Consider the following 13,806-nt stretch of genomic DNA (forward strand, 5'->3'; position numbering starts at 1 on the left):
CACAGGCGCACTGGAGACCAGAGTAAATGTACATAAATACTGCATGTCACCACGCACGCACTTCAGTCAGGCGGGGGTTGGTCTGCATCGTTAGTCTGCCAAGAATCTGGCGACGCGAACGCTTTTGGATCTCATTGGTAGGCAGTGCGCATTATTTCCTTTATTTCCTTATTTCCCTGGGCAGTGCACCTGGACAGTTTCTTGCATTGAAAGGGATCGGTAAGGTTATTTCCTGCCAAGCAACTTGAATGCTTCACACAGCCCGTTAGTCCGGCTAAAAATGGGGTGGTATACAAGTGTATGAAGAGAGAGAGAGAAAGAGAGAGAGTGGATATAGTTCTAGACTGTCTCACGTAGACAAAATTTGAGTATATCAGCCTATATATAGAGTCCACCTCCGTTGACGCAGGTGCGTATTAAGTGGCGGTGGCGCCGTAGATCTCGATATTTCCAAGATTTCAAGATTACCAGTTTATGCAAAGGCCAACCTTGGAAGTACGAATCGCTATTACTCCGTACGGAGTAGGGAGTCAGCAGAGTACGCATAGTACGCATAGTGCGCATAGTACTCGGTACTCCATCAGAGCAGTAATTCCCGCACGTAACCTCCTATCGCCACCAAATGGACCGGGCCACCGTTGGCGGGCCGTGATGGGCCTCTCAGAACAGCCACTGGCCCCTGGAGGCTTTTTGCCAAGAGTGCACAAAGTTGTCGAATTTTAATGTCCCTTTTGTGCGAGTAGTTCGAGGTGTCGAGTCATGTATGTATTCCAAGGTTGTACGGAGTACTCCGTACGATTGTACTATATAGTATAAAGAACTATAACACTCCCACTGAACGCTATAACATCATGCACCAGAGATAACCTTGGAATACTTTAATATAATATTGTAGCACTCCAATCCACTTTTATAATTATACCGTCAAATTCACCGAAACCCAATCGCAAAGGGCCCAGACTCAACTGGCGTCTCCACCAGGTTTCACTCGATCGTCACCCATTTTGAGAGCTTCTTCTCTTCTTCTCTTCTTCTCCTCGGCTCTTCTCTTTTTTCGCCTGTCTCTATCACTCTATACCCAATATCCCTACCTTCGCTTTGATCCACTGTCTCTCATCTTCCTTTTCTTTCCCTTTCTTTTTTCTCTTATCTCATCTATAAAGCGGAGCCACATTCTCGAAATCGACCCACATTCTTCGGCCTGGTGCCATGTCATCCCCCGTGGAGGAGCGTAAAACCTTCATGGAAAAGGACAAACGGAAGGATTCGGACGTGTCGCCCACATCTGATGACGGAACCTGCGTCACCGAGCCCATCGATCGCGATGAGCGCCTGGGTGGCCTCAGAGTCGACACCAGCCATGCCCCGGACGACGATGAGCCCCCGCGGACCCCTTCGGCGCGACGAGAGCAGGCCACTCGTCTCGAAGATGATCTCATGTGTCTGCAAGCCGAGCGCATGACGACCCGCTCCACCCACGAACCGGAGGACGAACACGACCGCAATTCCATCAACCGCGCCCGGTCGCGTCGCTCTGAGCAGGTCGACGAGTTTGACGAGGCCACCAACCCGCTACACGAGAAGGCCGCCATCTACAAGCCCCCCGAGAAGCCTAACACGCAAATCGCGGTCTTCGTGAAGAAGCTGCACCAGTCCAGCTGGCTCGTGCGCTATGTTACCTACATCTCCCCCGTGGTGATCCTCCTCCTCATTCCCTTACTGATCGGCGCGCTCGAGTTCCCCAACGCCAGCGTAGGTGGCGTTCAGTTGATGTGGTTCTCCATTTGGCTCGAGATTGTCTGGTTGACTCTGTGGGCAGGACGGGTAAGTTTCGAGCCATTCGCATCTCCTCGACGAGCTTCATTTTCGCTAACCACCGATGGGACAAATAGCTGGTGAGCAAATGTCTCCCCCGGTCATTGGTGTTCTTGCGAGTATCTTCACAAACAACGCGAAGAAATGGCGCGATCTCGCCAAACAGCTCGAGATCCATGCGGCGCTCTTCTTTTGGTGGCTCGGCATTGAAATCTCCTTCTTGCCCACCATGAAAAACCATCACGTCGATGGCGACAAGGGGACTCGCAGCTGGGAAAACACCCTCAACAAGATCATCATCGTCGTCTTTGTCTGGACCATCCTGAACTTCATCGAGAAGATCTTGATCCAGCTGATCGCCATCAGTTTCCATCTCCGAACCTATGCCGACCGGATTGAGATCAACAAATTCCAGATCGGCAGCTTAACGAAGCTGTATGAATTCTCGCGGACCACTATTGAGGATAAGGATGATACATTTGAGGAGAAAGACCCCAAAGAAACGCCAACGGGAACCAAGACCCCTCTGCACTACGCTGGAGTGGCCCAGCGCAAGGCAAAGGGCGCTTTGAACAAGGTCGGAAACCGCGTCGGGGATGTGGCCGGTGCGGTGGTGGCCGATGTCACCGGTCGCACAACCACACGAAGCACCGACGCTTACCAGGTCATCCTGACCCTCTTGCGAACCACTGGCGGCTGCCAGGTCCTGGCTCGCCGTTTGTACCGCACCTTCGTGCGGGATGGCTTCGACACAGTCTTTGGCGGTGACCTGAAAGCCGCCTTCGATGATAGCGAGGAGGCCGAGGCGGCCTTCACCATGTTTGACCGTGACATGAACGGGGACATCTCAATGGAAGAATTGGAAGCGGTTTGTGTCGACATCGGTCGTGAGCGCAAGTCTATCACTGCATCCCTGAAGGATCTGGACTCGGTCGTGTCCAAGCTGGATGACGTGTTTATGTTCTTTGTGTTTGTTATCGTGTTAATCGTCTTCCTGTCGCTCATTTCCACCTCTGCCGCCGGTGTCCTCACGTCTGCCGGTTCTGCTATCTTGGCTCTGTCCTGGCTCTTCTCTGCCACTGCCCAGGAATTCCTCCAGTCCGTGATCTTCGTGTTCGTCAAGCACCCCTTCGATGTCGGTGACCGTGTCACGATCTACGGTAACGCCGGAGACGCCGGTCTCGGTGATGATTACTTCGTCAAAGAGATCACTCTGCTGTACACCGAATTCAAGAAGATGCAGGGCCATGTGGTGCAGGCGCCCAACAGCTATCTCAACGGACTCTTCATTCTCAACCAGCGTCGATCTGGCGCCCTCGCCGAGGCTGTTCCCATCATCATCAAATACGGTACTTCCATCGACCAACTGGACGCCCTGCGCCAGCGACTGTTGGAGTTCGTGCGCAGCGAAAAGCGTGATTTCCAGAGCAACATTCTGACCGAAATGCGCGCGGTGACCGAAAACTTCTCGCTGACCCTCAACGTGGTGTTCTTCTACAAATCCAACTGGCAGAATGAGGGTCTCCGTCTCCAGCGCCGCAACAAGTTTATTTGCATGCTCATGGTTGCCCTCCAGGAGATTGGCATCGAGGGCCCACGCATGAACCTCCAGGGTGCCAAGTTCGATATTCCCTTCCATGTCAACTATGGCAATGAGCGCCAAGCTCACAACCACCGGAACGATCCGATCGAAGCTGAAGAGATTCCCATGTCGGAGGACTCTCGTGGCCTGCCTGAAAACACCGCCAGCAGCAGTAGCAGTGCTGCACGTCATCCATCCATTCTCCGCAAGGGCATGAACACCGCCACCGCGCGTGCCCGTGGCCCATCTATCTCGCAGCGCAAACACGTCGACTTCTCCTTGGGTATGTCTAACATGGCCTCTAACGACATCATGGGAGACGTGTTCGAAGACCGCGGTGTTCGCATCGACGACGTGGTCCGTACCGCCAACCGTGAGGCCTCGGAGCGCCGCATTCAAGAAGAGGCCGAGGACGAAGAGGAGCGCCGGAGTCGTACCTCCTCGTCCCGACATCGCCGTCCCTCAAACCTGAGCGCTCCCAGCAACAAAGACGAAGGTCGCCGGTCGACCGACGCCCACAGCTTCCGGAGTGGTCAGTCTTCCCTCAGCCGGAATCGTTTCTTCCACCACCGGAGCAGCGTCACTCAGGAACGCGATGACCTGATGGAGCAGGGACGCTCCGCCTCACCCACTCAACCCCCTCCGGCCGCCGTCCCCGGTGTGAAGGAACATCCGAATTGATTTAAAATGATCAACTGATCAACCTCGATCACACACATACCTCATGTTGTCATTCCCTTTTCCTTGTTATATTTCCTTCTTTTCAAAACTGCACATCAACCGTGACATCGATTTTCTGATGTGACCATAATCTGTCTTTCTATGATACATATATCCCTCTATCGGTCTTTAACCCTTTCATCTATTGGCGGCCTTTTTATTATACACTGCATGTTGGGTGGTTCTTCATTACATTAACAAAAATTCAACTTACACTTCTTTCCCCTGTCTTGTCAAGTAGTCCTACTATATGGAGTCTTGAATGTGCCAACCTTGGAAGATTAGAAGCTCCCTTCCGACAATGTGGAAGACCTCCAGGGCTCGGGCCCGCCTCCAAGGCTCCCCTCCAGGGCTGGTGGTCATTGATTTAAGATCAATTACTTCCAAGGTTCCAAGGTTAACTTTGGAATAGTCCTGGGTTTTCAAGGTTCAAGGGTCTACAGCTAGTGAGTATCGGGACTGCAGGGTCCTTCAAATATGCTTCGTGATGTTCAGTGTTGAATATATACAGATGGACCTCGGGAGTGACCCTCCAGGAGCCGTTACCTACTAAATAGTGCTAGTTAGTATAAGCCAGTAACTACCCGTGGACGGTGTAGTCTGCCCAGGTGACTATTGCAGCTTACAATCAGTATGAGAGTTTGCATCCCAGACTGTTACACAACTCCTACACTATATGTGACATTCACCAATACCTGGGCACTGGGGGGCATGACACTGACTTTGTTACAAATTCCCGACCCTACCATGTACATGAGAAGCTTGATATAGCCTTGAAAATGGCATTGAGCTAGGCAAGAATATATGGTTCATGAGACATGAGCGTCGTTGATGCTTTCTCACTTAGACTAGCCAGGTAGGTGAAATAGTAGGAGACTTTTGAAAAGGCATAAGAGTCCGTAAGTAGTGGTTGCAGCAATACACCAATTGTGAGGTTTTAGTAAAGTACACTATTGGAGGCCAAAGGAATCTGTGCCTGTTTTGTTTTCCTTTCCCTCTGTTTTTTTTACACTTCCCTTTCCTCCTTCCCCTGCAGTGTCCCACCAGCCTAACCATCTTTCTCACCATGCGAGGCGAGGTATGTTACTTGAGATATGACAGTGGCACGGTAGGAGTCTTTCGTTGACCTGAGTCTAGATCTGTCACCTTCATCTTGGCCAAGCCGGCACCCAGCTGGGCAACGCTGCCTGGGAACTGTGTGTCTTCTTCCAAGGCTTTGACACGTCTTACAAGTTTGCTAATCTCATGGAATCCATAGGTATCTTCTCGAGCACGGACTGAAGCCTGATGGCTTCATAGATCCCGATGTGACCGATGACACCACAAAGAGCGGATCTTACGAAACGTTCTTTACCGAGACATCCCATGGCAAATATGTGCCTCGCTCCATCTTTCTGGACCTCGACCCTTCGGTAGGTAGAGCACTCCAAATCCAGGGAAGGTCACAGCTGATGTGGACAGCCTATTGACGAGATTCGGACTGGCACCTACCGACACCTTTTCCACCCTGCGCAGTTGATCAGTGGGAAGGAAGATGCTGCAAACAACTGTATGAAGTTCAATCGTTGATTCAGATTCTGGCTAACAGACGGTAGACGCGCGTGGCCACTACACCATTGGCAGGGATATTTTGGAGGCTGCGGCTGACGGTGTTCGTCGCGTGGCTGGTATGTTGCTTCGACTTGGAACCTTTTCAGTCTGCTCACCTTTATCACAGAAAACTGCGAATCACTGCAAGGATTTCTGGTCTTTCATTCCTTTGGTGGAGGCACTGGCTCCGGGTTTGGGTCCCTGCTGCTGGAGCATATCACCAAGATGTATGGCCGCAAGTCCAAGCTCGAATTTTCGGTCTATCCATCCAAGGAGACTTCAACTTCAGTGGTAGAGCCCTACAACTCTGTCTTGTCCACACACAGCACCATTGAGAATTCTGACTGCACCTTTCTGGTCGACAATCAAGCCGTGTACGACATCTGTCATCGCCACCTAGATATCCCACGTCCTGGCTTCGAGCACCTGAACCGACTGATTGCCCAGGTGGTAAGCTCCATCACCTCCAGCTTGCGGTTTGATGGTGCTCTGAATGTGGACCTGGCCGAGTTCCAAACGAACCTTGTGCCCTACCCACGCATCCACTACCCTCTAATCTCCTATGCACCGGTGATCAGTAGTCGACGCAGTTCTCATGAAAGCTTCAAGGTGCAGGATCTCACTTTCGAGTGTGCGTATACCTTTATGTGACAAAATGGTGTTCTTATGTGCTGACCTGTTTCATAGGCTTCAAGCCCAACAACCAGATGGTGGCCTGTGACCCGCGTCAAGGCAAGTACATGGCAATTGCTCTTCTTTATAAAGGGGATGTTGTGCCTCTCGAGTGCACCCAGGCTGTACACGCGCTCAAGACCAGAGGCACCTTCAGTCTGGTTGAGTGGTGTCCGACTGGATTCAAGCTGGGCATCAATTACCAAAAGCCGGTCCGCCGTCCCAATGATGAACTTGCACCGGTCGATCGCTCGGTGAGTATGCTATCAAACACGACTGCTATTGCGCAGGCATGGGGCCACCTCGACCACAAATTTGATCTCATGTACTCCAAGCGCGCCTTTGTACACTGGTATGTTGGCGAGGGCATGGAGGAGGGAGAATTTTCTGAAGCCCGTGAGGATCTTGCAGCCCTGGAGAAAGACTACGAGGAGGTGGCCGGAGATAGCGGCGAGGGAGACGAAGAGGCTGAGCACTGATTCAATTGCAATTCTGACGAGCTCCACGCACTTGACATGGTCTTGGAATCGATAATCATGTCTCGAGCGATTTTCTGTAGAGCCATTTGCTTCATATGATGTGCCTCGTATGACGGAGAAAATGACGAGTCTGAAGACGTAGTTGTCCACGGAGAAGAATATGGTATGAAATGTGATAGTCCCAATCAATCAAAAAAAGTATGCGCTTTTGCGTCTTGATCTAATAATTTCCAACGTATGTAGAGTAAAAGCAAAGGGAAAACGCCACTAGATGCTCCATGCAGATGAATGAGTAGTGTTACAAGTTGAGCACTGACCTCAGCGATCAGCTGCGATATTGTGCTCTTGGAGGGTTTTCAGTGCGCGCTCGTAAGTCCACATCGTTATAGCACTGGCCGGTGCCGCCTTGATCAGGCTGACCGTCAAGCCTCGGTATAGACCGCGGATGCCCTGTGTTCGAACAATCACCGCCATACTTCGATAAACTCCGGTATACTCCGGGATGTTGCGATGGACGTAACGCGTTCGCGTCGGACCTTGCACTTGTAGGCGTTTGCGAACGAGGTCCAGTGGGAAGACGCCCGTTTTGGCCAGCACACTGGCTACAACACCCGCAGCAGCATCCCCAGTACCCATAGGCAACGAGTCCCATACCGTCATGACTGGTCGAAGTGCTTCATATGCTGTGAAAAACAACCCCATATATGGTACAATCTGTGCGACGGCAGCTGAGCAGCCTCGGAAGAACCCCGGTGCTCCCTCGTGTCGAGCAATATCCACAATCGATGCCCTCAAGGAGTGATATACGCGGTCTGGGCCCTGAGCGGCGAATCGAGTGCGGAGGAGGTCAAGCGGGTACGTCATTACTGTGGCACAAGCACCCGCTACGGCACCGGAGAGGAAAGATTCGACAGATGGGGGAGGTCGATAGGGGCCGAGCTGAGCGAGGGCCTGAGTTGTGCCACGATATGCTGTGAATTGAGCGGCACCATAACAGACATACATCATCTCGGCGGGAATATTTCCTTTCCATAGACCCTGTATATCGTATCATTAGCTTCATCCAATCTCAGGGCTGGTGTTTCCGAAACCTAGACGTACAGTAATGCCCTCCTGCTTCACAATGGTTCGCATTGTGGACAGTGTGCCTTTGTACACTGGGCCATTGGCGACCAGATGAGATAATGGATCTGATAAAGAATGGATTTGCAATTGCAGCCGAATCTTGACCACATCTAGCGGCGCAATGCAGAAGCGCGAGATCAGTCCGGCAATGCCACCGGCCAGCACGACTTGGCGCTTGGTGCCTTCATCTTTGAGATGCTCACCCCCGGCCGACATGAGGATCTCACAGACTGCGGTCTGTATATTAGATCAAATAAAGAGCTGGAATCCCATGATGATTCCTGAGATGAGAAAAGCAGGTGAATTTACGTAAGTGAGTTCCGGCCATTCCAAGATTGTTGATTTGAAATGTTTGCCTGAGGCGTGAGTCTCGTGATGCCTTGTCAATGAGGCAATAAATTTCTGCCTCATAAGTGAGGTGTCTATATGTAAGCCGAGGCAATCGTAGCTTGGCGCGCCTCATGTCCGAAGCTCGTTCTCACCAGATAAACGTGTTCCTTTTCCTCGCTATTTCCCCATTATTCTACATGTTCTTAGCCTGGAGGCAACCATGAATCTCCTAGGCTCCGCTTCATTCCGGCGACTCTCTTCGTCCTCCCGGATTCTATCATACTCCGTCGCTCGGCGTAACTTTATAGCGTCAGCCAGACAAGCGGACAAACCGACACTGTTACCACGGTCATTGGAATTTACTGAAAAGTCTTCATTATCTCACGATGGAAAACCATCCAAGCCAAACTTGTTTCAGATCATCTTTGAGAGCGTGGGCAACTCCCATCTCGCACAGGATGAGCTATACTTGCTTTCCAAAACCCGAAATCTAAAGCTGCCCTATGCCTACTTGCGCGACACATGCCTTTGTCCATTGTGTAAAGACCCACACTCTAAGCAGAGGTCTTTCCGAACGGGTGATATTCCCAAAGATATACGTCCACGATGGATCAGATGGGATGGAGAACATTTATCAATCAAATGGGCCAACGATATTCCTGGGTACGGGTCCGATCATGAATCCGTCTGGAGGCACGACTTCTTGAAGAACCCCATAGTGGACACTCATGATCAGCGGCCGCTCTCCGGAAAAGCCCCCACGAAATGGTCACGGCAAACGATGAGCGAGAATCAACATTGGATTTCGTTCGACGACTACATCAACCATGATGCCAAGTTTGCAGCAGCAATGCAAAGCTTGAAGCGCATGGGCCTGATCTTCGTCGAAGACATTCCCCAGTCTCGGGAGATGGTCGAGAAGGTTGCCACACGCATGGGCCCACTACGCAACACGTTCTACGGATCAACATTCGACGTGCGCACCGTTCCGGAGGCGAAGAATGTAGCCTACACCAACCAATTTCTTGGATTTCATATGGATCTGATGTATATGAACGAGCCGCCGGGATATCAACTTCTCCACTGTCTGGAGAATTCTTGCTCGGGAGGGGAGTCCCTTTTTGCAGACGCATTTCGGGCGGCAGCTTTGATGAAGGCAGAGCATCCCGAAGAATATCAATTACTGTGTGATCAGCGGTTGGGCTATGAGTATAAGCATGACGATCATATATACCACAACAAACGACCTATCTTTGAGATTGATCCCCGAACAAATGATCTTCTGCATGTCAATTACTCGCCACCCTTCCAATCTGCCATACCATCGCCCGATGGAAAAGACCATGATCCCAAATTTGTGAGAGAGCTGCAAGCGGCCATCAATCTGTTTACTAAGCAACTTGATTCGAAGAGCGCCATCTTTGAACTGAAACTCAAGCCGGGCGTGTGTGTCATTTTTGACAATAGACGTGTTGTTCATGCCCGCCGCCAATTCAACGCTAGCGAAGGATCTCGGTGGCTAGCAGGGGCATATGTTGACACTGATGCGCTCTTGTCTTGCTTTGCTGTTTCTAAGCGAAACCATCCCCAGGCCTGGCTGTGAAACAAGCTTAGAATGGGATCGTATTCCGGGTATATCTACCTCGGAATTTTGACATTAGAAGCCCACATGGGCAACGCAGACCTCATGAAAATCTTTAACATGTGTAATGCGATTACCCGGCTCGTCACCATCCATGGAGATCATTGTGACTCGGAATGAATATTGGAAACTTTGGAACACTCGTGCCAACGGCCAGGGCAGACTAAACACACTCTTCCTTCACTCGGAGCTACGATAGGATAATTTACCAGCACCTGAGGAGATGATAGTCCAAACTATTCAACAATGACTCAACATCTATGACGGCCTTCATCAAGACAAAAACATTTATCATTATGTTAGGTTTTTGACATCAAGCCCCACCGTTATGGGGTTCATGGGTATCGTGCGACCACCAGCCAAATTATCAAGCGCTTGCGGTAGGCTTGTTGACAGAGAACTGGTTGAGAAATTCGGGATCGGCGTTGATCTCCTCACGTACCTGTTCATCAATGTTAGTAGTTGGACTCATTGACCAGACAAAGAAGCACGTACAATATCCAGACCACCAACGAGTTCTCCATTTACCCATAATTGAGGGAAGGTTGGCCACTCTGCGTACTCCTTCAAGCCCTGTCGTACATCCTCGTCGGCCAAGATATTGAAGAAGCCGTACTTGACACTACGTTCGCGGAGAATACCCACCAGCTGCCGACTAAATCCGCACTGCGGGCTGCTGGGAGTTCCCTTCATGAAGAGCATAACAGAAGCTGCCTTGACCAGTTGTTCCAGACGGGCAAAGAGCGCTTCGCGAGATTGTTCCGGTGTCAGGGCGGGGGCCGATGCGACAGCGGTCGCATTGGCCGCATCGGCGGGAGGCGCATGGGACGCTGTGACCGGAGCTTGAGTAGCGGTTGTTGGACCGTCCTCACGTGGCACAGCGGATAGTGGCGGGGGAATATGAGTCCTCACGCCGTCCATCGGGTCACCACCGGCACTGTTTCCGCGGCCGGCATGACGCTCGACAGCGTCGCGCACCTTGACAGCATCGCTGCCACTGATTGATTCCAAAATCTGACCGCTGCGCAAGCACACAACAAAGGGAACGGCGGAAACATCGTATTCCTCGGAGATATCAGGCAATTCCTCAGCATTGATGCTGACAAACGAGATGGTTGGCGGGGTAGTGGCGGGGTACTGTGATGCGAGGGCCGCAAGTACAGCACCCATCTGGGCACAAGGAGCGGCCCATGGAGTATGGAAGTAAAGTACAACCAACGCAGAGGGCGACAGGGAGGAAAGGTGCGACGAGAAGTCCGCTTCGGATGTGATCTCGGTGAGTGCCGACATGGTGGAAGGTGACTATAGAGGTAAGGTAGAGGCCGAACCCGGCGATGTCTCGTGGATATATCAGAAAGCGAAAGGAGTATTCAGTCCAGAAAATGTGTCAAGGTGATGGCGTGATGAGTTTCCAAAAAAGACAGGCTCCCCTCATGCACGGCGATCCTAGATTTCCAATCCTCCGGTTATCAGATCGTTCAGCGGTCCTGGTGTTTGTGGGCCACCATAGAGGTCACGGGATAGAGTCACATGACAGCATTCTCTTATCATATCACTTATCTTCACGTGGTAGGATTTTTGGGATTTCCTAGTTTCTCCAAAGCTGCAGATCAAAGCTGTGCTTCACGGAAATATTATGACCGCTGACAAGAAGAGAAAGCTCGATGCCGAGGATACAGTCACGGAAGAGACTGGATCTCAAAAAGCCAACGTGAGCGAGCCTCCAGCCCACATGCCTAACAGCGCAATCGATGGAGCGAACGGTCAGGCGTCCAAGAAGCGCAAGAGAGTCGATGGCGAGAAAGTCAAATACCCAGCCCTCACCTATGCAGATGGGAAGCTTCAATCACCTATTCGAATTGCCGATATTCAGGGCTTGCTCCTCTACTGCTTCGCCGACGGCATTGCCCCCCAGTGGATATCTCTGAAACACTCTGGGCATGTGCGCAAGGTGGTCGTGTTGATGGTACCTGGCCTCGAGATGGGAATGTTTGATGGCACAATTTCTCTGGATGAATCATCAGCTAGTGGAGATCATTTGAAAGAGGCGGAACCAAAACCAGCTGATGCCGACCAATCGACCGAAGACGATAGAGCTACTGACTACGACCGATGGAAAAAAGGCCTTCCTCTTCCCGACCGCTCGCATCGTTTCAATCCTCGATCCCTCGTCCGCGACAGCCTCCCCCAATGTCTCCAACCGCTGGCCGATATGTTTCCTCACATTTGGCCGGTCAAGGCTCCGGGCGACAACAAGTACAACAAGGTTCATTCGCCATTGCAAGCGATCTTGATGTCTTCGCCACCCAAGGCCAAAAATGAAGATCCTCGTGCAAAGGGCGCACGCCCTGCCAAAGTCGAGAGGGGCTTTGTTCCCAAAAGAACCCCGATTTCAACGTTTGTTACCTCTCGCAACGACCTGCGAGAAAACGACTACATATTGCATCCGGCCTACTTTGGCTCTGATGAAGAGAGGTCGACCCAGGCAGGGGCTCGCCAACGCGGTGGCCAGTCAGTGGAAGACGGATGGGTGGACACACATGTTTCTTCACTCGAGTCCGCGCAGCCGCCCGATGCCGAAATTGAACAAGGCAGCATGACTGCTGGACGGAACGTGTTTGCCCTTGACTGTGAAATGTGCATCACCGAGGGAGGCCAGTCTGAGCTCACCCGCATCAGTATCGTGGGCTGGGATGGCGAAGTAGTCATGGATGAGCTCGTCAAACCCCCGCGACCAGTCATTAATTATCTCACGCGGTTTTCGGGAATCACACCGGAGATGCTGGCCCCAGTGACTACAACTTTGGTTGATATCCAAAAACGGCTCCTTTCCCTTCTCACACCCCGTGCGATCCTTGTTGGCCACTCCCTCAACTCCGACCTCAACGCCTTAAAACTGGTGCACCCTTTTATTGTCGACACGAGCATTATTTATCCACACCCAAGGGGTCCACCACTGAAGTGCAGTTTGAAATGGCTCACCCAGAAGTACCTAGGCAAGCAGATCCAGAACGGAACGGAAGGACATGACTCCATTGAGGATGCCCGTGCCGTTCTCGAACTTGTGAAGATGAAGTGCGAGAAAGGTGAGCGTTGGGGAACAAGTGAAGTCTCCAACGAAAGCATTTTCCGTCGTCTCTCGCGGTCCATTCGCCCCAACCATGTCCCTTGTCCTGGCGAAGCACGCACCGGAGCTGTGGTTGATTGGGGCAACCCCGAACGCGGTTTTGGTGCACAGGCGACCGTCTCAGTTGGATGTCAGGATGATGAGGCGGTCGTCAAAGGAGTCTCCTCTGTAATCAAGGGCGACGAGTCCAATCACTCTATCCCTGCCGGGGGTGTTGATTTCGCCTGGGCTCGTATTCGCGACCTCGAATATCTTCGTGGATGGTGTAATAGACTCCCAGACCCGAATAATGCCAACGAATCCACATCTGTCTTGCCTTCCTCGGATGGAACCGCGAGCATACCTGATCTCCACGTCGAATCCAGCGAGCGCTCACAGCCCGATGCCTTGGTAAACACTGTTTCGCAGACCGTATCCCACATCTCACAGATCTATGAATCTCTCCCGCCCTGTACTCTTTTTATGGTCTATTCTGGAACGGGTGACCCCCGTGAAGTTAGCCGACTGCAGTCCATCCACAAGAAACATCGCGACGAGTTTCACTCTGGCAAACCCTGGGACGAGCTGACCTACAAATGGACAGATGTTGAAGAGCAAAACTTGAAAAAAGCATGCGAACGGGCTCGCGATGGATGTGGATTCATGTGTATCAAATGAATCAGACAGATTATGAAGATCGTACATGACCAGTTGGACTAGTAACTTCTTGAACATCAGCCGAATA

General features: G+C 51.6%; 6 protein-coding genes across 6 annotated transcripts; 4 read left to right on the plus strand and 2 right to left on the minus strand.

The window, feature by feature from the left end:
• Positions 1–1,209: 1,209 nt before the first annotated feature.
• On the plus strand, positions 1,210–4,078 carry N7506_008184 (Mechanosensitive ion channel family; the record flags this gene model as incomplete). The annotated part of the gene is made up of 2 exons (XM_056957477.1): positions 1,210–1,828; positions 1,893–4,078. 2 exons carry the CDS (start codon positions 1,210–1,212, stop codon positions 4,076–4,078), a joined length of 2,805 nt encoding a protein of 934 aa, XP_056811811.1.
• Positions 4,079–5,183: 1,105 nt separating this feature from the next.
• On the plus strand, positions 5,184–6,858 carry N7506_008185 (tubulin alpha chain; the record flags this gene model as incomplete). Its single annotated transcript, XM_056957478.1, has 7 exons — positions 5,184–5,195; positions 5,255–5,313; positions 5,376–5,529; positions 5,579–5,666; positions 5,713–5,784; positions 5,835–6,338; positions 6,395–6,858. 7 exons carry the CDS (start codon positions 5,184–5,186, stop codon positions 6,856–6,858), a joined length of 1,353 nt encoding a protein of 450 aa, XP_056811812.1.
• Positions 6,859–7,176: 318 nt separating this feature from the next.
• N7506_008186 (thiamine transporter TPC1) lies at positions 7,177–8,199 on the minus strand (the record flags this gene model as incomplete). Its single annotated transcript, XM_056957479.1, has 2 exons — positions 7,177–7,896; positions 7,960–8,199. 2 exons carry the CDS (start codon positions 8,197–8,199, stop codon positions 7,177–7,179), a joined length of 960 nt encoding a protein of 319 aa, XP_056811813.1.
• A 334-nt stretch (positions 8,200–8,533) lies between these two features.
• On the plus strand, positions 8,534–9,916 carry N7506_008187 (putative Gamma-butyrobetaine hydroxylase subfamily; the record flags this gene model as incomplete). Its single annotated transcript, XM_056957480.1, has 1 exon — positions 8,534–9,916. One exon carries the CDS (start codon positions 8,534–8,536, stop codon positions 9,914–9,916), a length of 1,383 nt encoding a protein of 460 aa, XP_056811814.1.
• Positions 9,917–10,322: 406 nt separating this feature from the next.
• Positions 10,323–11,245, minus strand: N7506_008188 (PICOT family protein; the record flags this gene model as incomplete). The annotated part of the gene is made up of 2 exons (XM_056957481.1): positions 10,323–10,397; positions 10,451–11,245. 2 exons carry the CDS (start codon positions 11,243–11,245, stop codon positions 10,323–10,325), a joined length of 870 nt encoding a protein of 289 aa, XP_056811815.1.
• Positions 11,246–11,591: 346 nt separating this feature from the next.
• On the plus strand, positions 11,592–13,739 carry N7506_008189 (RNA exonuclease; the record flags this gene model as incomplete). Its single annotated transcript, XM_056957482.1, has 1 exon — positions 11,592–13,739. The coding sequence occupies one exon, from the start codon at positions 11,592–11,594 to the stop codon at positions 13,737–13,739; it is 2,148 nt and encodes a 715-aa protein (XP_056811816.1).
• Between the last annotated feature and the right edge of the window lie 67 nt (positions 13,740–13,806).

This window comes from Penicillium brevicompactum (assembly GCF_028827555.1).
Source record: "Penicillium brevicompactum strain IBT 35665 chromosome Unknown utg000005l_segment0_segment0, whole genome shotgun sequence".
In the NCBI taxonomy this organism is placed as follows: Eukaryota; Fungi; Ascomycota; class Eurotiomycetes; order Eurotiales; family Aspergillaceae; genus Penicillium; species Penicillium brevicompactum.